General features: G+C 43.2%; 1 protein-coding gene across 1 annotated transcript in view; it reads right to left on the bottom strand.

Moving 5' to 3' along the window:
- The window catches only part of Myocd (myocardin), a 66,636-nt gene that overhangs the window by 28,429 nt on the left and 11,814 nt on the right, over positions 1-26,393 (bottom strand). The window contains exons 3-5 of the mRNA XM_028783158.1: positions 16,695-16,750; positions 14,818-14,893; positions 11,430-11,591 (exon numbers count right to left, since the gene is read on the bottom strand). Coding sequence (XP_028638991.1) covers positions 11,430-11,591; positions 14,818-14,893; positions 16,695-16,750 — 294 coding nt within the window. The remainder of the gene's footprint in view (positions 1-11,429; positions 11,592-14,817; positions 14,894-16,694; positions 16,751-26,393) is intronic.

Here is a 26,393-nt window from a genome sequence, read left to right as displayed (position 1 = left end):
GAGAGAGAGAGAGAGAGAGAGAGAGAGAGAGAGAGAGAGAGAGAGAGAGAGAGAATAGAGCCAACTAGAATAAAGCAGATTTGTGAGTCCTCAAACAGACACGGGGAGCCAAGCATCTTCTGAATCCGTTTGGCTGGTGAGGATATGGAAAGTTCTATTTTCTGCAGCTGTTTCGTGGCTGAACTGGGAAAGGATTCCCAGCCTTTGGACTCCCCAAGTCACTTTACAGAAGAGGGTGGACACAATGATCATCTTCCCTGTTAGCCATAAAGCCCTTGGGTGGAGTCACCCATTATTTAAGGGAGAGTCATTAGCTTGCCTCAGTTGGAGGGCAGATAGTCCACTAGAGCAACAAAGGATCTGCCTCTGTACACGTACTGAAGACGCCCCCACTGAGCTGATACACTGTCCACTGGCAAGTGGTGACCTCAAGCCAAGTCACTAGAATAAGGGAGTAGATGCTATCAGCTTGTTGTCGATGGGTTGCACATTCTTGGCATTGACGAGGACTGACAAAATTGCATCTATTCTGAACATCTACAGGCTTTGTTTTTGCTATTAACCACCTTGTGGTATGTAGCGCATCACACAGTGTTTCTGTGGAATTAGGCCTGGCAGTTAGTAGATAGGTGATTGGCATAAAGGGAGAATGAGCGTGGATTATGTGCAAATAGTACATTACAGGGAGGGACTGGAGTGTCCTGAACTCGTCATCTGTGGGGGTCCTGGCATTAAGTCCCTGTGGAGATAGAAGAAGAACTTTCTATAATCAGTTCTATTTTTCCCCCAAGGTCTGAAGGGAGCAGGTCCTCAACTATTTCATCCACTTGCACCCTTCACAAGTCAAGAGAGGTAGAGATATGTTAAAGAGGCTGAAAGTCGGGAGAGAGAGGTTGTCTGTGTATCTCCCTGCGATAATCAGAGAATCTGTCAAGGAGATGTGACCTGCAGAGTGTCCATGGCGGCTAGACAGAGGAGCTGATGATGCAAAGTTGTCTAAAAACTCTCGGAGTGGAGGGGGCTTGGGTGGAACCTAAAATGACTGTCAGCTATGGACAGGACAACAGGAGGGTTCAGGGGCTTGGATGGTGGTGGAGAGAGGAAGAGATGTCAGAGGAACTGATAAATAGAATTGGCGTAGGGAGGGAAAGAAGAAACTCTACTAGCCAAGGGAGAAAATTATTCTAGGAGTCACATCCTCCAGAGTCACAGCCTAGGAGACTACACCATCAAACCTTCTACCAAATTGGTTAGTTTCCCTGCTTAAGCCAACGAAACGAGGAAGCCATAGGCACACACAACAGAGTACATAGACATTGTTCATATCCACACAAAGAAGCAGGGTGAGTGCCACAACCCCAAATGTGATGTCTGGTACCCAGAAAACATGATGTGGCCAGCTCAGATTCTGCCAACAGGTACATTTGAGTACCACTAAGCACTGTGCTGCCATAAGGGCCACTCCAGTTCTGTCACCTTCAGGGTTGCAAGTGGTTTGGGTTTGCCATTCTCTGGGCAGAAAAGGAGGGAAGGGACAGGGATCCTCCACATAACTACCCAACAGTTCAGTTTAAGCTTATAAAAGAACCCCTCAGAGCTGCTGCTGTTGCTGCCGCTGCTGCCACTGCCTTACTTTCACAAGATGCTCAAGGCCCTCATGGGTTCTAGAGTTGGAAACACTTAAGGCACTTTCCTTTTCTTGGTTCTGTTACTTCAGAGAGAGTGTGAATATTGGCAACTTACCTGGCCTTGGTTTTCCCATCTATAAAATGGGAATAATGAATGGACCCACCTCTCTAGGTTTCCAGAAATAATATCTCCAGAGCACCAAGCCACAACCTGACGTGAACTGTTCAATTTTGTCTGGCTGTTATGGTCGCTGATACTGTTTTTGTTAGGAGCATCTGCCATTCTCAAGTTAATCATTATCAAAAACAAAAAGACCACCCAGGAAGCAGTTTATTCTGTGGTCAGCCTCTTAAACCTCTTAAAGGTCAATGCAACTCCATGGTGAGGAAAACTCATTTGTCCAGACAGGCTCATTCTTGGAAAATAAGGAGTCAGCTTTCTTAGGGTAAGAAGAAACTCTGTCTTGGACAGGCCACTGTCTTTGATGGTTCAAGCCACACTGCTGCAGAGAGGGACACAGGTCACCTTCTGGTCACCTTATCTGTGTCCCTGTGGAACATTCACATAGATTGCACTGCATTGTGACCCTGGTCCTCTGCTCCAATCTCCCACGACAAGAGGCTGGCTGGGAGCTGCTGGAGAGCAGAGCACTGGCTATTGTCCCTCCAGACACGTCAGGCAGTGTGATGACAAGGACCTGCTCTGAGAAGCCCTGACATCATCCTCCGGCTATGCCCACAGGACTGGCTCTTGGCACTGGCCCCTTGGGACCTCGACTCCCCCATTCCCTGGAAGCGATTCGATGAATGAGTCAGCTGTACTTTCCTGTGTACGCACGTTTAACATTCCAAGATTAAATGAGATAATTGGAGGCCTGGTTACTCTCTCCCTAGGACCTGCACTCGGAGCTGTGAAAGAAGGGTGGGGCACAATGGGAGAAGGCACCTCCTGATTTTCTACCTGCGAGTTAGTGTCCTGAAGGGCAGGGGAGCTGTTTTTATTTGAGGACAGACTGACCATCCCTAACATCCTCCAGAATGAGAATGAAGCAGAGTCTCTCTCCCAAGGGAAATTGCCACAGGTCATTCTCATAGACGTGGATGTTGTTTAATCCTGCCCTTTGTCAAGGAGACTTGATGAGACTCAACAACACACTAGAGTCTATGGCCTAGTGGATCCTCTAGCAGAAGAGAGAACTCAGCTGCTCTCAAAGGACATCAAGTGTCTTCGTTATAAAATGGGTGTGAACTGGTACCCGGATAGATGGGTTCCCTTTCCTCAGATCCGTGACACCTCAGAAACTCCCCTTGTGTCTTTTGACCAGATCCTCATAAATCAGGAGAAGTACTAACTTCTATGCATATGTCTTACACATCAGTTCTAGAGGAACATGCACTCGGACAAAGAATATCCAGTGTGAATATGACATACTCCCCTTGTCTCCTTCCTTTATGGGACGACACTCAATGTCCCTGTGTCACCTGTCAATACCACCAGCTACCCCACAGGGATCTTGTAAGATATCCCCAACTCCAACTGCTCACTTCTCAGCAGTGCCAAAATGGATTCTGTGGCACTGATGGAGTTCAGGTCACCGGGCAGCCCTGCAGAATAGAAGGGTCACTTTCTTATCTCAGCACCCACCCTTTCTCCCCTAGTCTGCCAGCTCCCCAATTTTAAAATCCTACCCTACTTTTCCCAGAGTTTTTCCTCAGAAAAGCATTTGACATACGTGCCATGGTGTATTTCTTTCCCCTAAGGATCATTTGTACTTTGGAAGTGATTTCTCATTATGGAATGGTAGAATTTTGTCCGTGAGAAAGTAAGGCATGCCAAGGCAAATAACCCTACCATCTGGCATAAGGCCATTGTTATTGTATATCTGGCTTTAAAATGCATGACCAGTGTCAAAACTCCTTGGTCTCTGAACATGCACTGGGTTCTGGGTGAGCTAGAGAGGTTGATTTTGAATTAAGCCTGAGGGTCACAGACCAAGATATGTTGAATAAAGAGGCCTTCAGCAACATGACAGCTGGGAATGGGTGGCCATGGCAGGTCACACATTGGTTTCTATATTTAAAGGTTATGGTGGTGATTAAATTAATTTATCTTTGACAACAGAGCTACATATTCTAGAACACTGGTTGAATGGAAACTGAAGTGCTGACTTAGATGGAAAACCTGGTAAAGTCCAAAGACAAGGTTAGAAAGCTTTCAGTTGTAGCTGGAGTCCAGGATTCTCCTACCCTTTGAGGAATCCAGCTGGGTTTGGTTTGAGTCAAGCCAGAAGTCAAGCATATGGACAAAACCCTGCTTCCTCTGGAGCTAAGGGATGCTGACATCCTGTGAAGAAACTATTTAATGATCATGTAATTAGAAACTATCAACAAGAGAGAAGAACCTAGGGATCTCAGTACTGAGGGGCATCTGAGTAATAATGACCACTCATAAACCTAACATGGCTATTCTACATTCTGCAGAGAAGTTATCATTCCCATGAACATCATGTTGGTTATAAGCCACGTCCTGACCTGATGAAGTTTTTCACAAAAAGATGATAGGCAATCATAGTAGCTGTCTCAAGAGCCTGAGCTTTGTCTTCCAGTACAGTATGCCATTCCAGAGAGATGAGAATGAGACCAGCTGGAGTCTCTAAAACTATAATCAGAGAAGAAACTCAAAAGTCAGGAGTGGGGTCAGCAGTAGGCATCCTATAAAAAAGAAAAGTTTGTGGTAGAAAAAGGGTTGATGTCATTCAGCTATTAGAGGGTGATCTGGGAATGATGAGAAAAGTCCAGGTGGGAAAGGTCACTGTCAAAATGCCCTTCTGGTGTTAAGAAAGGTTCTAGATCATTCTATCTTAGGTTTTGATTAAGCCTTGAGGGAGGAGGACAATGACACAGTAGGCTTCTCAAGTCTGGCAGGAGAATAGAAACACAGCTGGAGAGAGAACCACAATGTATAAACACAACTGGAACGGCGCGTGCATGAAGAAGAGGAAATACACAGAGGCTGTGGGGAGGATAGAAAACACCACACAAGCTCATCCCTGCCTCACCACAGAGGGTATGTGGTCCCCAGGAGTAATAGGCTAGAGAATGGGCTGGGTCATCTCTGCTGGGAGTGCTCCAGCTGCTGTTCCAACAGCTGGACTCCAGGCAGCCTTGTGATGTTTCCTAGTGTACGGCCATTTGCTTGTGAGACTCATAAGCCCAGAATGGGGCACAGGGATGGGGGTACAAGTGCTCTATTGTCTGGTAGTACCCACTTCTGGGGTTTTCTTAGACTAAAGCAAATGTATTTGTAGCTGCCTTCTCCAGCTATCCTCTCTTTATTCTGCATAGATTCCCTACCGTACAACAGTCCCGAGTTTATCCCTCTGTTCTTTCTACACACTGATTGCCATACCCTGAACTGCTACTATACTTAGCATCGTTGACTATGATACTTAAGACACTTGCAGGTTGTGATCACTGATCAAGAGTTTCAAGTGGGGTCTAACACATCAGAAGAGAGTCAATAGCTATTAGGAAGAAATGCATGCATGGGAAGGCAATCTTATGTTGTCCATCAGTTTAGATCCCTGTATGAGTTGAAGATTTGCGAGTTCGGTCTTTCTTCTAAACTAGGAGCCACAGGAGGGTGACACTGAGTTGTTGAAAGCATTCAGTATTTAAAACAAGAATTCGTCACTTTCCCCACCTCACTCCTCCACTTGTATTCCTGCCTTGATGAGCAGTGGCATCATTTACTTTGTTCACCAGAGAAACCCATGTGCTGCAGGGTAATCAATTAGCATGCAGTGCTGGTCATATTAGGCTCTTTTCATAACTCAAATGCAGGACATTTCCTAGCTTGTCATTCTTATCAAACAAGCGTGCCAGTCTTCCAGTGGAGTTCTGACCTTCTTCTGTCTCTCATAAGCACACTTCACACCAAAGATATGGTCCAGTCTGCAAACATAACCTGATCCTACACACATACACACACACACACAGACACACACACACAGACACAGACACACACACACACACACACACACACACACACACACACATTCAGTTTTGGCTCACCGGAACCAAACTTCTTGTGCTAACCACTACCTTTTTCTTATTCCTCAAAAATTATATTTTCTCAGTTGGACAGTGGTGGTGGCCCATGTCTTTAATCCCAGCACTCAGGAGACAGAGGCAGGTGGATCTCTGAGTTCAAAGCCAGCCTAATCTACAGAGCAAGTTCCAGGACAGCAACATAGGGCTTTTATAGGGCTACACAGAGAAACACTGTCTTGAAAAAAAAAAAGCCAAGATAGATAGCTAGAAAGATAGCTAGATAGCTAGATAGCTAGCTAGCTAGATAGATAGATAGATAGATAGATAGATAGATAGATAGATAGATAAACAAAAATAAACAGAACAAAATTATGTTTTCTCTAGCTAGGGAATTTAAAAAATGGTTCTATCAGAATCCTTGATTGAGAAGAACTGAGGTTTGAGATTCTCCTCTGCTTGGAAGACACACTGTAAGCTGCTTTTAGAATTTAACCAACTTTTTTTCTGTTATTGCCCCTGGCTCCATTCCTTCAGAGCTCAGCTGCGACTCAGTGTAGGTTACTGGTGGGCTCCTGATGATTGATAAGTAAGTCGTCAGCATCTAGCTAGTTTTTTTGTGGTGTGTGTGTGTGTGTGCGCGCACACATGTGTGTGTGTGTGTGTGTGTGTGCTTGTTGTGGACATGTATGGAGTGTGTGAGGAGGTCAGAGAGCTATCAGTATCGATTCTTCATCAATCACCTTGTACCTTATATTTTGAGGTTTTGAGGCAGGGTCTCTCACTGAAACCAGAGCTTGCTGATTTGGCTAGACCTGCTGGCTAGTGAGCCTCGTGGATCCTCTTGTCTCCCCTTCTTCAGTGCTAGGATTACAAGTGTGTGCCTCTGTACCTCGCGTTCTACATGGGTGCTGGTTTTCATGTTCATGCAGCCAGGATTTTCCCCAACAGAGCCATCTCCCTAGCCCCTACCTCATTCTTTACTTCAATTATTTGTGTCTCCCTGCAACGATCTTAAGACACAGTGATTACTGCACTGGAGAGATATACAGATGAGGCAGTTGAGTCTCTGTGGGACCAAGGGACACTACCTACAGTTGTGTGGCCCAGGGTCACAGAGCTCAGGTTCCAAGCCTAGCTGATGTATTCCAAAGCTCTGCTTTGTGGTGGTCATGAGTGCATCTCAGTGCCAGGGCACTCACCTTAGCATTTGTGAGGCCCTGGACTCGACCCCCAGCAGGAAAAGAGAGAAAGGAAGAAAGAAAGAAAGAAAGAAAGAAAGAAAGAAAGAAAGAAAGAAGGAAAGAAAGAAAGAAAGAGGGAGGGAGGGAAGGAAGGAAGGAAGGAAGGAAGGAAGGAAGGAAGGAAGGAAAAGAGAGAGAGGGTGAAAAAAGATAAAAAGAACCAAACATAAACAACAACCCTAGAAAGTAAAGAGCAAAACATGTCTCTCACTCTCCTCAGACAGAATCTCAGCAAGCTGGACTTGAGGCAAATTGGATTCAAGTAAAGATATGAAGCCAACATATCTCAAGAGTAGAATCATAAACTTCTTTATAAGAAAAGAACCAGACTGACTTCTAGTGAATGTAAAAGAGAGAGGAAGAGACAATACCCTGAATATAGTAATTAACAGTTAAGTAACTTGAAACAAACAGAGTCCAGGTTCAGAGATAGTTAGAACCACAGCAGCTAACACCACAGTGCTGGAGACCTGTGAACTTTGATGTGCAGGAGGAGAAGGAGAATTTCCAGTATGGGGTAAATCATACAACCAATATAAGATAAAACATTGAATACATACATAACTATGAGCATCACCATAGTAAGGTATCAAAGAACAACGCTCAAGACAGGGACGGACTTTGAAGGCATGAACAGGAAGCACTCATGAAGCTGACCATGGGACCACACTTAATACTTTCCATCACTCAGAAAATTCCAAAGGTAATTATCAATTATTTTGTGAAATGTATAAAGATAAATCACCCATGACTAATGACAATTTGATTTCACAATAATGCAAAAGCTGTAGGCTTTCAGGAGGAACTTTACTGAGAAATTTGAATTTTCATCTTTTCCTGGGCCAGCTATACCCTCTTCAATTCTCTCGGTTTACTAGTGGCAACTGGGGTCAGACATATTGTCAAGAGCCCTGCTCCACCGTGTTGTGAGGGTGGAATGATCTAGGTAGAGATTTGCAGGTATAGTGAACATATTTTCAGTTTGGGACTCATGTATTTGCATGTGACCTCACCATACCTCAAGGAACATCTGCGTGGTTTTGAGGTTTAAATCTGACCAGTGTGTTGGGATGAAAACAGTAAAGAGCAACATTATTCATGAAAGCTGTGACAGGATAGCTATTTATCAAAGGTTATGTTCCCCTTTCCATAGTGTGGAGTTTCTGCTTGGAAACAGATGTAGCTCAACCAGGGGACCTTTCTCAGCCTGCATACTAGTCTCACAGTGAGCACAGTGTAAGCGAGGTTTCATTTTTAGATTTCACTTGCTAGATCCAGAGGGTGACAAAGTGCTACACTACACTTCTAAAGAAAGTTCTTTTGAAATGCAGCCATGCCCATTTGTTTACTTGTTGCTATGGTTACACCTACCACTACAAGGGTGAGTGGAGCGGTTGTGGCAGACTGAGCCTATAGTATACTATCTGGCCATTTAAGAAACCAAGCCATCCTGGTTGAAGAATGGTGGGGGATGGTGGAGGATGGTAGGGCCACAAAAGTAAGGAGCCTGCCATGGAGGACTCCTCTTGGTGGACTCCTCTTCCTGGACTGTTAGAACAATAAATAAAGAAATGTCATGACACCAAATAATGTCAAAATTGGTGCAAATGCATAAGTAAGACCCTAGCGGTTTCTAAAAACAGAATCATGAAAGGGCTTCCAGGAGTGTCAGGGGCAATTCAGGAAGGAAGCAATACCAAGTGACTACATCACAGCAGAAACTGTCTGGGCGCATCACAGGTCACTGTCACTTCCTACCCTTTGCAAGCAATTTACTCCATATCCTCTTCACATTACCCTTAGGGAAGAACATGTCCAAAAGCACCTGTCACATAGAAAGGTGGGTGACTAGAGACTTCCAGCTAACAGAGAAACAGAAGGGAAACGTGTGTGCATCCAGCTGTGGTGATGCAGAGAAACATAAAGCAGAGGCTATGGCCTGCTGTGACCCCTATCAAACGGTCTTGCTGTATAGCCCAGTCTGGCCTCACGTTGGCTACCTCTGTCTCCTACGAAGACCTGTCGACCTCTCTGTCATAATAGGATTTTGCTAAGCAAGAGAGGCATGATTATTCAACTGCCTTAGATGTCATTATTTATTGTGCATCTATGAATTATATGGGTTTTATATGCCATATATACAATTTTATACATAAGGTATGTGTTTCTCTGGCCCATTTAAAAAAAGAGCCACCCTGCTAGATCTATGCAGTAAATTTTTATTTATTTTTGTAAAATAAATCATCTGTAAAATTTTATCAAGTTGATATAATTTTCAAATCTAAATACATACTGATAATGTTAAATGAAGTACAAAAACTATTGAAATGGTAGTTTGCATGGGTAGTTGTAAGATGCCATTGACTGTGTAATACATAGGTTTTCGACTACCAGCCAGTGCACGAAAATGGAGCAGGGAACATCCTTCATTTGTAGACATAGACATTTCCACTTAAACAAGATGAACTGAGAAATGTATTGGAACTATTAAGAAACTCCTCAAAGATGCTAAGAAAGAGAAATGTGAAAAATGTATGTTTCCAATGTCACAGTGATCTAAAGGACCTGGCTTATAACTTTGTTGTGGGAAATAGAACGTTTGGGTAAATGGAAAGGGACTTTATGTTTCTGAGTCGGGAGAATCCATATGCTTTAAATACATGAATTCACTGTTAATTAACCTATAAAGGCATTACATTCCCAAGTAAATTTTGACAGGAGTAAAGGTAAACATGAAAAGCTGTCCCTAAGTTCTATCCCTAGCACACTTCTGTAAGTAGCCAGGATACAATAGACAAAGCAGACCAGTATAAAGAAGTCTGTGAAGCTAAATATCAGAGCAAATCGTAAAATATATCACAAAATACTGGACAAAGAAAAATGACATGTGCCTCTTAATCTAAGCCCTGAAATCTTTGCAGAGGCATTTAGATTTTAAATGAAATCGGAGGACTTGATATGTATAGTCGATGCTGTAAAAAGTCTATATTCTTGATCTGGGAAATATTTTCAATGGAAACAAGTTTAGAAACTATGAAGAAAACAACAAAAAGGTGACAGAGAAACTTGAAAGCACTGTGTGTAAAATCAGGATGCACGGGACAACGGGCTGGTAAAATGTCTGCCACAGTAATGATAAATGCAGGGTTGTTTGTTTGTTTCTGTGTAAGTTCGATATACACAGAGAAACACAGGCACCAGGAAGAACAGAGAGAAGGCTACCAGCAGGCAACACATAATCGCAGGGATTGGTGCAAAGTCAGTATGAGGCAAAAGTGCAGATTAAAAATCTTTGGCCTCTAGTAGAGAAATGAGTGGCAATTTTATAGCCATGGGATAGAATGTTCTAAAAAGGATGAGAGATGCTGAATGGCATTCTCCCACCTCTTTCCTGTCTGCTGAAGTATCAGAGCAGTGATGGAGAGCATGCACCCCTGAGAACTGTAGGTCATGTTCAAAGACATTCAGTGTGGAGGCAGCTTGTGAAGAGGACAGTCAGCCACTGGAGGATGCTGAGACTAGGCACTGGAAAAGGTGGAAGTGACTCTCCTGGAGCTCATATTTCCATAATTACAAATCCCCAAGGCAACATCCACACTGTCTCTGAATGGATGGGTAAGACCAAGGTGTAGACCAACTCAAGGGTAACTTACAAAGATATAGTTAGCATAAGATGTCCTAGCACATGCTTCTGATGACATATTGAAACTCTTAAATATCTATTGGCAAATGATATCTTTTGAGTGTCCCCAGGAGCTGCCTGTGGGTCTAACTGAAAAAGAAAAGTTTATTTACCTATGGAAATGTCCATCTCTCCTCTCCACTCTCCTCTGCTTACCCAGGCCCAATTTAGAGCATTGCTGACATGAACTCTGTACTTGCAGGCTGCTTGGATCCACCTGAGGTCAGTTGGTCAAATGGTCTAAGGAATGAACTAAGGCTGTTTTTGAGGGAACTAATCGGTGAGTGTATCATCTTGGCTATGAGGTTTGGCCTTGGACATCACCTAAGAATTGTCAGTTTCACATGGATCTTAATGTGAGCTTTGCTTGAAAAAGCCTGGACATCATCATCTCCATCTCTACCACAACACACGGCGGCCAAACAGCAATTTCTATTGTACCAGGTCTCTACACCATTCATTCATTAATAAGTTTGGTTTGTAGATCTCGCTTGAAACCAAGATTGGCCTAGAAATGACTACGGATCCCAGGCTGGCCTTGAAATCATGGCAACCCTCCTGTCTCAGCCTCTAGAGTGCTGGGATTATAAGTGTGAGCCTTTACTGCTGATTCTTCTCCTCTCACCCCTCCCCCTCTGCCTGTTTAACATAGGAAGCTGAAGACAGAGGACCTCTGGGTATGGGGTATATGCTTGGGGAGCAACCCATGTCATGGGTCGTCCAATGGGATGCTCAGAACAAGATTCCCAGATTGCCAGAGCTGTGGCTGCTCTGGGGTTTACAAGTGTAGGATGGGCATACCTCCCATGCCCCAACCCGAACTACCTTTTATAGCCTCTTTCACTGAAGAATCCATAGGCAGTATGTTCTTCTCCACCAGTTCCAAGGGCCCTGGGCGGAGAGCAATCTTCTCGTTGAGGTCATCTGCAAGGCGGGCTCTTTTCAGCTTCATCTGAGCAGTTGGAATGGATCTATCTGCTGTGGAGGCTGTAAGGTTGAAACAGACAGGATCCGTTTTAGAACTCGATGTCATTTTGTTTGGTTTGGTTTTTTGGCTGCTGGTTGCAAAACACTGTGTCACACCATGCTCTACCATTTTGATAATTTTTCAATGCAAGCATCATCACTTCACAGGGATTAGCACCAGAGAGCAGACACTTCCAAATAAAGGCAAATGAAGACGCACAGGAAAGCTGGAGAAACTTGCCTTGAGAGGATTTGTTTTTTTTTTAAAAAAATGCAATTTGGCAATTTTGTAAGCAAGCAATCCATGGGTCCCTGTAGCTTGCTTGACCTTAGGTTCCTGGCTTTTGAGAGAGACTGGCACAGGCTGGGCCTGCAGTAAACAAGATCTCTGGTAATAGTTAGTGTGTGTGTGGGGGGAGGGGGAGTTATAAACTTCTAGGGATTTTAGATTTGTCAGTATTGTGATACTAAGAGGCAAATGTTCAGATCTGTTACAAAAGGAAAAAAAAGATCCTTTGAAGTTGGATCCACTTCTTTTCTGGACAAGTATCTTTCCATTCCAAGTCCTCTCTACAGTCAACCACTAGTCCCTTCTGCCCTTGGGGAATACTCTGCTCACCTTTGGAATAAGTTCCCAATTTCCTGTTCCAATCTGAAAGCAGAACTCAGGGTAGGGGGGAAGAGACTAGTGGGTCTTTGTTACTCCAGGGAACTAATTCCTAACTTCTGTCTGGGAGACTCAAAGGCTCTATGGAAGAGACAAGATACAGAACAAAGGGCTGCTATGGCTGAGCAGTTGATACTATTGATAATGATGAAAGAAACAAGTCCTTTAAAGTCCTGAGGACGGGAGTCAAGCAAGCACTGCACTGCTGAGCTATACTCCACCCTTCTAGGCTTTCTTGACTATAGCTCCTCTGTGCACCCCAGTATCATAAATGCCAAGGGTAGGCATGAGAAAATGAACTGAGCTGGAAACTCTCCATGAGTCGTCAGTCTTTCTATGTTGCTTTTATTATTAGATCTATACTTTTTCGTCCCAGGACTAGACTGTGAATGCACATATTTACGTGTTTAGTTTGACTTCCCAGAATTTGTCTATAAATACTGGCTTCTTTCCTGCTGTTTTGATTAAACATCCTCTAAGCTTTTTCTTATTAAGTCATTATTCCCGCAAGCCATTGCTCTGGTTGATATGTGATATTACACTCAGCAGAGGATCCCCAATTTGCTTGGGGGGATCACCTACTGCTGGACATTTTACCAGCTTCAACGTTTCCCCTCCAAATAACTCTCCGCTACACACCACTGTATACCAACCTGTACAAGCTCAAGATACATAGTCAAGGAGTTTGATACACTCTGCCAAACTGCCCTGTAGCAACACTGACCCGGCAGCACCCCACCAGCAGAGTGCAAATGCCTGCATCTCATGCCTTCTGGTCACGTGTAATATTTATTTTTATTTGCTAACTTGACCATTGGAAGGTCTGTATCTCATTTGAAATGGCATTTCTTGGGCTATTTGTATAGCTGTAATTTCATACTGGCACAGAACCTGTTCCCAGGGTCTTCATAGATGTCACTGTGAAGAAGGTAAGAATTTTTCAGGAATGCCTTGGAGCCCTTAGAATTCTTCACAGCCTTTCCTCTGGGTTCTGTGCCATTTACTTCTGGTTTTACAGCATCTCACTTACTCCACAGCTGGAGAAAAGTCAGTAAGCCAGTAGAGTCAGAGAACATGCTAACCAGTGGGGAAAGACTCACAACTTCCACCCCATTTCAGGGCCTTTCCTGCCCTGTAAAGCTGGCATCCAGTCTTGGAAGGAAATCTGCATTCTGGAGAGGACGCTGCTGCTGGCTGTGCACTGAACCTCCATCTTAAATGCTCTACCTTCTTCCTGAACTTGGTCCATGCTTCCTATCCAAGGTCTTTGCTTTCCCTTCTGCAGGGTATTCTGGGTCAGATGCCTCCCTTCCATGGCCTCCCCGGCACTTTCAGAATACCACACATTTTCTCTCTGCTGGGCTGTGAATGCTGATTTTTGTGCCTACCTCCTCTGTTACCCTGGGGGGAGTTCTCTAAGGGTAGAAACCCATGTCTTATTCATCTCTGCACTCCCAAAGCCAGCCGGCCACCACCAGCACAGCACTTTCTCACTGAGCAAATATTTCACAGAAAATGTCAGAGAAGAAACTGAGAATCTCTGAAGCTGGGCCCCAGTGGTCTGAGAGTTCCTACTGCAGGAATGGCATCTCCTTCCTTCAGGTGTCAGACCATGGTGACCACTAGGCGTTTGCTTTGTTTTCCCTTCCCGAACATGGTCACAGCATCTAGGATAGAACTGCATGAATCAGCATTGAGTTTTCTGTGATCCTTATTTCCTGCACACTAGAACATAAAGCCATCCACAGGGCAGAATCAAACAGCTACTTAATGACTACAGGAACAGCCAGATGATACCCCTCATGTCTACAAAGGGCGCTCTGTGTGTGCTCGGTGAAATTTTGAAATCGCCTGGCCTTAGACCAGTGGTTCTCAACCTGTGGGTGTCAGATTTCCTGCATGTCAGATATTTACATTACCACTTATAATAGTAGCAAAATTACAGTTATGGAGGATCAGTGAAATGACTTTATGGTTGGGGTCACCACAACATGAAGAAATGTGCTAAAGGGTCACAGCATTACGAAGGTTGAGAATCACTGCCTTAGAGTCAAGTAGTAATGGCACAGGTGAGTCTGGAGGCCAAATCTGAAACAAATATGTGTCTTTCTAAGTCTTCGATGTGATTGAGAATAGCTGTATGACTGATCAAAATGACCTAGAAAAGCTGGGATGCATGTATGCATGCATGTATGCTTGTATGTATGTGTGCATGGATGTGTGTGCATGTTTAAAAAGATTTTTATTTTATTTCATTAACTTATTTTTGCAGAGGCTTTTGTTAGTGGTTGCTTTTTGCTTTTGTTGTTGTTGTTGGTGGTTTCTTTTTCTTTTTTTCTTTCTTTTTTTTTTTGAGACTGAGTTTCTCTGTGTAGCCCTGGCTATCCTGGAACTCACTCTGTAGACCAGAGTGGCCTCAAAATCAGAGATCCATTTGACTCTGTGTCCTAAGGTGTGTGCCTCCACTGCCCAGCTTGGGAGAGGTTTTTTAAGGAACTTAGCAAGCACAGAGACATGAAATTTCAAAAATGGCCTCCCACTAGGCAGGTATCTCCTAGTTTATGATTTATACAGCCTTACCTTGGAGAATGTGCATATTAACCAGGCTGGCACGGTTGGACCTGTTTCTGCCCTTGCACCTCAGGGAATCTTCAGTCTGTTGAACAAATACACAGAGAATCACCTAATTTTGTTTTCTAAAGATTAATCAAAGGCTTTATAAGTTTGGTAATGCTCAATAACAAGATGCCCATACAATCAGAGGTATAACCCAATCCAATCTAGATATACCAACTATCTTTGACTGCTACAGACAAGTGAACATCCGCCTCCATGTCCCCCGCTCTCATTCTCGACGAGAATCACCTAATTTTAACTTTCAAAAATTCTCAATTTCTCTCAAAAAGAAAACTGTACTCTTTAAATGACAAATGTAGAGTACCCCTCTCTCCTATGTTTCTGCAAAGAAACATAGAATCTTAGTACAGGAAAGCATGGCAGAGGGGTAAAAAGCCCAGGCCCAAGTCAATGGCTATAAACACAAAGGCAATCTAGATCTGGAGATGTTTTACTATAATTGATCTTATTGCCTCGTAGAAGAGTCTCAAAAGCAACCAAGGTCAGAGATGGAATATTGCTTAAGCATGCTCTCCAATCTGACTCCACACTGCCCTTGCCTACTGCCCCTGATATGGCAAAGTGTGAAACCTGCAAATTCAGGCTTCAGAAGGCACTCGGGGAGGGATGGTTTGCCACATTGCATTGTCACAGAGGAGCTGTCTAAAGAGATGACAGGCCTCGGATTCCCGTGTCCAGGTTCTCCTCCCTCCCTACTCATGGTCTCCCCATGCAGTCCAGTCCATCTGTTCTTCAATAGTCTACAGCGCTAGATACCACAGCCACTCACAAGCAACTTGGAAGAACTGCAAAATCTCTCTCTTCCCGTCTATTCACAGCCAGACTACAAGGCTGCAACCAACAGGCAAGAAAAGACACCAGTGTGTCTATTCCATCTCTCTGTATGTGCAGGTGGCTCCTTCATCATATTTATATTACTGAGAACATCAGGTGTAGAAACCCATTTATTATAAAGGTACCTAATGAGTGTGTCAACTTTCCCTTTAAGTGAAAAAATAAAACAACCTGTCGCCTAAATGAGAAAATCGATGAACACCATTCTCCAAATAAACCCCTATCCCCAGTCTTCAGTTTCCTAATGAACACACTTTTGAAAACCTGACTTTTGCTAAGAACGACTGTACTAAAAGATAAATCAGTGAGAAGACCAACTTTCCTTCTCTTCTTAAGGATGTTTTGACCTCTAGTATATTGTAGAGGGAATATCTTGTATATTACATGGATGCATCACCTGTCAATTAAAAAGCCGATGGCCTATAGCTTAGGCAGGAAATATAAGATAGGACATTCTGAGAGGGAAAGTATTCTGGGTTGGAGCCAGGTGAGGGAACATTTACCCAGAAAGATGTAATGGGAAGATGTAAGGAGATAGGCACATGACACCTGAGCACAGGTAACCAGCCACGTGGAAGAATGTAGGTTAAGATAAATGGGTTACCTTAAGTTAAGATTCTAGTCAGAGAAGAACCTAGCTATATGGCCAAGGTATTTGTAAATATATTTTGAGTCTGAATCTTATTTCTGAGAGCATGGGGCTGGGAGGGAGAACTGGAAAATAACTTCAACAGTATGCCTTTGGTGATTGTTCTTCGATGTCAAAAACTTTTTTTTTTTAGGGGACCACTATCAGTCTTAAAGCTTCCATGTTAGATGTCATTTTCACAGATGTCTTTGGTTCATGGGTGTGTGAGTTTGTATTGGTGTGAGAAGAGGGTTGTGGCCATTTGGAGATCATTGTACACACTTAAGCCTAAGTTTTAGCATTATATCAACAGCCTGTCACCCACGTTTTAAAAAAGGCAAAAAATTGCAAAATTTACCTTGGGACTATCCAGTTTTTTTCTCGGGTCATGGAATTCAGTTGGACTTTTCAGTGCTGCAACAGAAAGATAAAGAGGTGACTAGAGGCTGGCCGAAAGCACGACCAGTATTGCAGGGTTGCTGTGTGCTTGCTGAGCTATGCACAGTCTGGAAGTGACGGCCCCCATCAGGCCACAAGCAATAAAGAAGAAAGGCCTGGAGATCATCAGCTGCTGAGAAGCCACAAGAGACAGAGGAAGGCGGGACTCAGGCCTAACCCAGGAGGAGCAGCAGAGGCAGAAGTTGCGACAGAAGGAGAAATGGTGTAGGCAGGCCATGCCAAGTTCTGAGGAACCCAGGTGGGGGATAGAGTACCACTAATTTACAGGAGACCCTAAGTGAGGTAACTCACATCCTCATTGACTTTGCTGTGCCCTTAGTTCTAAAAGCTTGGTGGATGGTTGTAGTCTGGGGTGCATGGGGCATACTGGAGGAAGAGACTGTACTTTGTTTATAGGATGTAGTTGACCAGGAGCAGCTAGTCAAAAGAAGGTGTTGAGTGAGCAGCAGAGATTCAGATATGAGGACTAGAAGGTTCCATGGAGACAGTGAACTCTAATCCCAACCTTAAACGAAGTGTGGAAATTAAGGTGAACAAAAATGGATTGACTTATCCAGGAGCACACATTTGGATCCTGGGTTCTTAGATTCCCTAATCTTTTCCAGGGAGTGGTGTCCCAACTATTCTCTGTCCATGGACATGGGCCTCCCAGGAAGTCATGTCCAGTGGCATAGAGCAGCACAGAACTGATAGCCTGTACTGGTTAGCATGTCCACTCTTCCCTCTGTGTCCTCTCATCTCCCTTTGGAGCACCTCTTGACTCTGTTCTCATAAACCCAATGGAGCAAAAGTACAGAACATTCTTCCACACATGTCTGCATTTATGTTGGCTTCCTGAAACCCATCTCAGTTTGAAGCCATAGACAATCAGGCTTCATTGCAAGCGAAGAAGTTGAACAGAATTGCATTGGTTTTTCTTTTAACATTAATTGTAAGTCTGGATATGTTTCTAAAACATAAATATTCTACAAATACTCTAGCAAGTGTCCACTCTTACGCCACAGGCAAGGAAGGTGTCTTTAAAATCATGAATTAGTTTTCTGGCCAGGTCAGCATGTGTGAGTGTGTAAGTGTGTGTGTGTGTGTGTGTACCCATAATTGTACATTCATCCCGAAGACTGCATGAAACTAAGCACAGCCTTCTCTGTAGCCTGGTGGAGGTCAAGCTGACAGGATCTGGGAGGTACCATAGTGGTGCTTGGTTACAGGATGTTCTATATAGGGTGCTGTTTGGGATGTTAAGGAGGTATGCTCTATCAATTTCCCTGTCTCATTCCAACATTAACAATGCTGGCAAAAAGCCATGCCCAGAATTGTCCCAGGTGGTTGCTTTGTAGTCAATTTTGTTCACTTTATTTCTTTTCTCTTTGACTGGAGCTGGGGGCTTTGTTCTCAAAGGAAAAAGAATGAATATTTAGCTTGACTATAACGTTTCACCCTGACCTGGACATTGATGGTCTAGCTTCTGTTTGTCAGTTTCAGTTGTAAAGTGGACTTCCCAGACATACTTTACTGTAGGTACCCCTCTCTTCCTCACTTTTCCCCAGCCAAGTGATTCTGAGAAACAAATGGGTATCACTATTGTGGTTCACACATTTTCTTCGACATGCATCTGGGTATCCTTGTGAAGGAGGTTTGCCTTTTCTCACTTTTGATCCCTGGAAATTTACATTGGGCATGTCTAGAGAGGCTCCCTCCTCACCAGGCTACCAGGTCACAGAGTCTACTTAGGTCCCTGTATTGTGTGAGCTCTGTACCCACAGGTCTTTATCTCTGTCCCCTCACCTAGTGTTCATGGAGTTAAGCATGACATGTTAGGTAAGATTAAATTACTTTCATCAGCAGTAAAGGAACTGATTTTGAACTGATCTTTACTAATTGGTCAAGAAGAATAATGTGTTTTTCCCAGAGGGGTTCCCCAAAGTGCACAGAATGGTAGCTTTCAGATATTGCCTACATTCTAAGGAAAATGTGTTTGTTTTTTAAAATTCATTTTGTTGCTATTGTGTGTGCATTTGTATGTGTGCCATGCTGGGGGGTGGGTGGGGGTGGGCATAGATGCTGAGGGACAAGTGTGGAAGTCAGAAGGCAACCTTGTAGGGTTAGCTCTCTCCACTGTCGTGTGAGTTCTGGACATTAGACTCATGTCAGATTTGTGAAAAAAAATGTTTTTAGCCACTAGGACTTCTTGCTGGTCTGCTCAGTTGGTTCTAATTGGGCTTGAGACCTGAGAGGAATTCCCTGACTCTGCATCCTTGAGATTTCTTCAGGTCTCACTTGTAGAGCTTGTTGTTTCCTGATTTGGTTTTACAAAGCAACAATTCATGTCCATGTTGCTACCTCTCCTGTGGAGTTGATTGACACAGTTTAGTTCTCTGATGTTTGGAACAGGAAAGTTTTCCAGAGCCTTCTACTATAGGGTCGAAAGCTATGTTTGAGGTCTTGGGAAGAATACAAAGAGGTCTACATGCTGCCTCCATCAATAAATGCTCTCCTCAAAGCTTGCCATGGGGTTGGGTGTGTTATGGGGCACTAGCTTGAGGTCACATCGTGGAAAGCTCCCCTGCAGTGGCCCTGGGGTTGAGGTTTGCCTTCTTTGTGACTCCAGAGAATGTGGGCTCTAGCCATTTCCCCTGCAGGCCTCCAAAAATTGTAATGCCTCCCTCAGTTGATTTTTTTTTTTTAAATACACAAAGGACCACTTCTGCTGCCAGCCCAGGGAGTATCAAATGGCAAAATTTTGTATTTAAAGGACACTGACATTTAAGATGGAAAAGGAATTTGGATTTCTAAATTAAAAAAATAAGTCCATGTGATTTCAAATTAGAATTTGACTATAAATCCAGTCAGCCACACATCTGACTTGTTCCCCCTGGAGGAAGATTAATCGCTCCTCGCAGGGGAATTCACGTTCTCGCCTCAGCGTTCAGTCGCAGGCTATTCCTATTTCTGTCCCTACAGCTCCAGCTAATTTGGGTCAGCTGTGTGGATAAACATTTGCCTAGATAAGAACAGGCCTCCTGCAGTCTTTCTGTTCCACTCTGACTTCAGGCCTCCAAAGAGACAATGAAGAAAAGAGGCCGGGGATTCTGAGAACTCATTTAAGGCCAAGGAGGGCTGTTTTGCACAGGGCGGGGCTCTGGTATTGATTGACAGCCCAGCAGTCAAGTTGCTGACTCTCCTCTAGGGAATCTCTCAGGACCAGGCCCAAGAAGAAGTCCTAGTACTTTATACTAACTCCACTGACTAGAAAAGAGGCAGGTGCCAAGGGTTACATTGGGTTGTGCCCCAGTACTACGTGCAGGTCCCGAGACTGGCAATTCCAAGCATCATTTGGGAGACTGTTCCAGCTCTTCTACCTCGGAACCACTGCCTCTAAAATTCTGGGGGCGAAGCATAGAAACATGGCTTTGAACAATTCTCCACAAGATGTTGATGCCCAGGTTTAAGAACATCGGTGGGTTTGTAAGGCCAGTACAGCCTCCTATGGAAGTTCTCATGGAAACAGCGAGCTCTAAAGAGAAGCACTGCCTGGGGATTGTTGGGGGGTGATTTTCAATACTGTAATAAATAAGTAAGTAAATAAGTAAATAAATAAAGGAAGGAAGGAAGGAAGGAAGAAAGAGGCAGAGTCCATGCCTAGAAAGGATGCTCAGGTGAATAACACCGCCTCTCTGGTCATTGCTGCCTAGAGTCACAGCAATGTAGTTTAAAAATGCTAGCTTCTGTGAAAAAGCATTTGCTCATTTATTACTTGAAATTAGAGATATGAATTAGTAATATTTATTAGAGGTTTTATATTTTATGTGAATGAATGTTTTGCCTGCATGTATGCCTGTGTATGACGTGTGTGTCTGGTGCTTGTAGAGGCCAGAAAAAAGCATCAGATCCCCTGGAACTGGAGTTACAGATGGTTGTGCACTACCATATGGGTGTTGAGAACTGAATGTAGGTCCTCTGGAAGGGTAGCCCAATGCCTCTTAGCTGCGAGCCAATCTCTAGCCCTCTACCGGAGAACTCTCTGTGGGGAGGAGACAGAGTTATTTCAGACATGAGACTTGCGATGCTGTGTGATTAAAAGTATTCTGGGTACCTGAGAATTTAGGAACTATTTAATTGGGACTTGTTGGTATAACCTTGAACTAATCCAGTAGGTGTTTTTTTTGTTTTGTTTTGTTGTTTTTTGTTTGTTTGTTTGTTTGTTTGCACTTTTGGCTTCCCACTTATAAAATGGACTTCATAGTGTTTACTCACTCTGCTCTGCTTTGAAAGGCAGAGCAGACCTTGAGTATGTTACCCTGAGCAATCAGGATACAGGCTTCATGTAGATGATAACAACTTAGAAATTATTTTCTATCTATCATCTACCTGTCATCTATCTCTATATCTATACCTCTATTTCTATACCTGTCTTGAGGGAAACTTGGTAATAAATTCCTTGTTCTGTGCCCCAATTCAATTCTTAAATGTTTGAAAACAATATATTAGCTCAGTGTAGCTGGGGCACTTAAGATTTGTCTTATACGTGTATAGAGTCTGACCCAACATGCAATACTTTGGAATTTCTTCCCTACTGGATATAAGGATAAATTCAAAGCCAGTCTTCAAGTAGACTGGTTTTCTACTTTTTAAGAAACAGGCAACTGGAAAATTGAAGGAGAGATAAAAGACAAAAGAGAAGTCAGAATTGATCCATGAGAGTTCAGGGTACCTTTCCCTAGTTCTGGGGGCAGAGAGATGTTAGAGAGAAAGGAAGAGGCAGACAGATTAATTCCCTTGTGCCGTGTTCTGCTCAGGCAGCCAATAGTGTGTGGTAGGTGCTGTGGGGGAGAAGCCAAGTCAGCTGATGCACTGAGAAAAGGCAGAGAGACTCTATCCAGTGAATGTCTCAAAACTATGGTGAGGCTGCATGGGAAGTGGGTGCGGGGATGGCCCATCATTCTTCTGGCTATTCAGGAGTGCCACAGAGTTCAGAGGTTTACCAAGGCTTTGCAGTAAGTATGTGGCTGATGTAGCTTGGATTAGTCTGCAAAACAAATAAAGGCAGCACCATTCATAGACAGCTCCTTGTATCTTGAAATTCATTTACATTGATCAGATCATTGGACTAAAGCTGCCCAGAAATCCCACTCAAGGCAGAGATAGCTTTTACACAGAATGACCTCTCTGGTCCCCAGGTCCTCTAAAACCCATTCCAGTTCCTTTCCTCTTCTCTTCCATCCCAGAAAGACAGCTGTATTCTGTACGCTGAGCTTGTCCCCATTAGATGCTCCTTAGTAACAGAGAAGGAGGGAACACTCAGGCTCTTCCTTCAAATCCCCAGGTACTCACATTCATCATGGACTCTATACTTTCCCCAAGTTATCAATAGAAACAGTTAAATGATGGCTATTTGGAGCTTCTTATAGACTGCAAATCCATTGACTCAGAACTGTGTTTGATTCCCATGTGTATGCCCTACATACAGCCTTACTCCTAATAGATGCTCATTTTAATAGATGTTCATTTTAATGTATCTAACTCTGAGGGCTGAAAATCTTTTATCTGAGAGCTTTGGAAGGGGTCAGAATGAGATGGAGACATCAAAGCCATTGAATCAAAGACTGGAGCAAGCTCAAGCCAGACCAAATCCTAGCACAGAGACGGGAGTAGGGCATGAAATTCCATATCTAGCACTGGAGTGATTGACAACTGTTAGTTTCTTGAAGAGGGGGAGATGATTTTTTCTAAGATTGTAGCCCTTTGGTAAGTCAAAAATACTCCATGGGAAGCCTACCCATCCAAGAATGTTTGAGGATCACAAAATTGGTCTTTATGGGTTTAAATAAAACAACGTGAAGTTGGTTGGCTAGGGAAGCTGGGGAGTTTCTGGGAAGAGTCAGAGAAGAGAAAGTGATTACAAACAAAACTCTCAACACAGCTATCAAAGGAATAACAAAATCTTTAAAAATAAAAGAGCATCTGCCATGGGTGAGTGATGCTCAGGGTGAGAAGTATAGGGAGGAAATGGACGTGAAAATGATAGGTACCACTCTCCTTTGATGTTTCCAAGGAAACAGGGACCCTGCTCTTGAGCCTGCAGGCCAGTGAAGACATCCTTCCAAGCCCAAGCTTCCTGGGAGATTCAGACAGTTCCATTTTGAGAATCATATGTAGGTCTCAGAGATAAATCTAAATAATAAAGCTTTAGATTTCATGGCTGTTTCAAAGTATGAGCTTCGTAGCTCCCTGTGAAAGCTAACTTAGGGTATGGCTCAGCCTCCCAGCCGGAGCCAAAGAACACCTTTCTCATTATTTAACGTGTGCTAAGATTCTGTATTGGGCTAAGAAGACATCTGTTTTCACTTCCACTCGAAAGTTGGTGTGTTTAATTTCATTCAATGCACCAGAAGAGCAAGAAACCTAAACTCATACAAACAGGGACAAAGTGGATGTTTTTTAAAGTGACTGAGGGGATTAGAAAAACAAAACATGTTGTAGCTGCTGGTGTGGATTGTTTGTTACTTAGCAGTGATCTCAAAGCCTGCCTGCCCAATGCATGGCCATGAAAAAGGAAGAATTGAATTGAGCCTTGTTGAACTAGGTGGGCTAGCCAACTGGAAGGTACATCTCAGCTCATTGGGGTCAGAGAGTTTAATCATCACTTTGAGAAACTGTAGGATCTGTCAGAGGTTAGGCAGTGGGGTTTGTCATCCATAGTTGGTCACAGTAACACATCTCACTAAGACTATTGATCATTCTTTACATTTTTTCCAGAGGGTCTTCGCAGTATTCAGGATGAAAGCCAGGGTCTTTTGTGCACAAAAAGTGGCTGCTATGTCATGAGCTACACCTCAGCTTTGTACTTGAATAATTTTTGTCACAATGACTTAAGTTCTTACAATTGTAAAGTGATTTTTCTTAAACATGTGAGGAAGGTTTAAAGCACTCACTCACAAAAAGGGTTTGTGTGGGGCCTGAGCATCATAGGTCTAAAGGGGATCTGGTTTGTGTGGGCCCTGGAGATCACAGGTTCTGATCTCAACTCTGCCGTATTAAGAAAGGGTTGGGCATTTCTGCAGTGGCCAGACTCTGGAGATAACGAAATATAAAAACCAAAAACCAAAAACCAACCAATCAAAAACAATCAACCAACCAACTAACCAACCAAACGAGCAAACAAACAAAACAACAACTAAAACAAACCAAAACAAAAAACCCAACCAAACAAAAAGCCAGAAGACATTCTGCCAAAGCATGGCAGGTGCTCCCTTTAATTATCTATGTGACAATTTAGAATTACCCATTAATTGGCCAGTGGTTTTGTGTGTAGACAATTTATTGTAAGTTGTAAAGCTTTCAGAGAAAATTATACTTATTTTGTATCACAGGCAAGGTGAAGTTTTACAAATAATTTCATTTTATATATACTTAAATTCTTACAAGTTAAAATGAGAGAGATCTGGGGCACACTGGATCTGCTCTAGGATATCTGAAAATTCTTTTAGGCCTTCATCTTTATGAATATTAACTAGAAATAATAATTTGACCACTGTGAGTGCTTTAAGCCTCTACTGAAGAAAACTCTGTTCTAGTGAAGAATCCTAGAGGCTTCTAAGAGAGATGAGGAGAGGCCCAGGGAGTGGATACAGACCATCAACACTATCTTGGCCAGCAAATGTGTATATGGTTTTCTTAAAATTTAAAACCTTAGAAAAAATAACACTATTATTTGTGGACTATTAGTTTTTTGTATTTCTATTTTCTCCCTCCTCCCTTCCTCTTTCTTAAAAACAAACAAACAAAAAACTAAAACAATTGAATAAATTCTACTTGTGGCAGACCGTGGGACCCCACTGAATCAGTCACTGCCACCTTTCTCCTAGCATTCTGTATCTCACCAAGGGACCACCTTGCTCATTATCGTGTGCTTCTCTGTGCCTGGCCCTGGACTCTGTACACAGTTACTAACAAAATGTGTTAAATAAGACTGAATTTTGGAGACGCCAAGCCTCCTGGATCCTTTCTTCTCACCATCATTTGCCTTTAAGCATGTGGTCTTGGTGAACTGCACGGCAGCTTAGTGTCCTATTCTGAGTCTGAGCCCACCAGCAGGGGAAGAGGTCTGGCTTTTCTCTAGTTTTCTAAGGAAAGTTAAGAAGAACAGGTTTGTCCACACAGGGTTTTCAGTGTGTGCCAGACTCATGCACACTTTCCTACATCAGGAGCTCTGTCCTTAGAAACCCTGGTTAGGAGGCGGTGGCTACAAACTATCAACCCTTTATCATTTGGCTGAGTTTCCAAGGAAATATTTCATTCTTTTCAGGACTTCCCTGCCACCCTGAAACTGTCTTGATGACACAATGGACTAGTCCCAATTTTTCTGTAAACATTTTAAAAATATTTTGTTGATATCTATAATATTTCAGCCCGAAACTTCTGAGAAGAAAATATCACATCTCTATTCTGTTCCTCCTCATGAAGAGATGCTTGACTTACACACCGGACAGGAAAGGTGTGGCTTAAACTATATCCCAGGGGCCATCTCTGTCTTTGCCTGTAATTGTTTACTTATTCCATGATTTAACTCCACAGACCCCCAAAGTGTTTCCATCTGAATGCCAGCTGTGCAATCCAGGCTCAGCATTCAGGCACATGCACTGAGTTTTCTCTTAAATCAGTGGTGACCTCAGGTGGACTGAAAGGTTCAGGTGTGTGTGTGTATGTTCTATCTGCCCTTGCAAAATCGAGGAGAGCGAGGCAGTGCTGAGAATACAGGTTATGAGTTTGAGGGCTTGGACTTCTCTGCCACGACCAGTTTCAGATCCCTGTCTTCCATCTTTCTCACGTGAGGGGGGCTGACCAGGCTAAAACACCGGACACAAATTTGCTGCCTTCTTCACCAGCAGAACAGTATTGCAGAAACAGCATTGAGTTCACAGGGCCATCTGTCCCTTCTGTGCTCAGGAAAAACTCTAAAAAGCTTTGCTCCAAAGCTCCCTGCTGTTACCATTTGCAGGCTTAGCTATTAAGAAGGCTACTTTTAAATTGCAGATGCAAAGAGCTTAAAGATTCTCAGTTCCAGGCTTTAGTATTTATCTGTGATAATCACTGGCTATCAACAACAAAATCTGAATGCTGTCTGTTCAACCCTGAAGCAGGATGCCACAGCATTGCATAATAATCCAAATCTCTGCAGGAATCATTATTAATATTGATTTTTAAACGTATTTGGAGAGTTAATATGGCCTAGAAGAATTTGAATTGTCATTTAATGGGTCCAGGATACCTTTCCCTGTACTTTCCTAGATAACCAAGACTTAGTGTTAGTTGCTTGAAAATTTCAAATTATCTCCTAAAACCAATGATAATCCCTTTTTTGACTCACTTTTGGGGAAGCAGTTCAATACACTGCTTATGCTAGAACAGTATTACAACTGAATCTTCTAAAAAGGAAATAGTTGACAGTATTCAAATACTTGTGGACTTAAAAAGCTGAACCCAAATGAAAAAAATGAATACATGCGCACACACACACAGAGGGAGAAAGAGAGGGGGAGAGAGAGAGAGAGAGAGAAGGGAGGGAGAGGAGGGAGGGAGAGAGAGAGGAGGGAGGGAG

The sequence above is a fragment of the Grammomys surdaster genome, unplaced genomic scaffold, assembly GCF_004785775.1.
Source record: "Grammomys surdaster isolate TR1022 unplaced genomic scaffold, NIH_TR_1.0 1019, whole genome shotgun sequence".
Taxonomy (NCBI): domain Eukaryota; kingdom Metazoa; phylum Chordata; class Mammalia; order Rodentia; family Muridae; genus Grammomys; species Grammomys surdaster.
The sequence above is the reverse complement of the archived record's forward strand: the minus strand, read 5'-3'. Positions and strand labels throughout refer to the sequence as shown.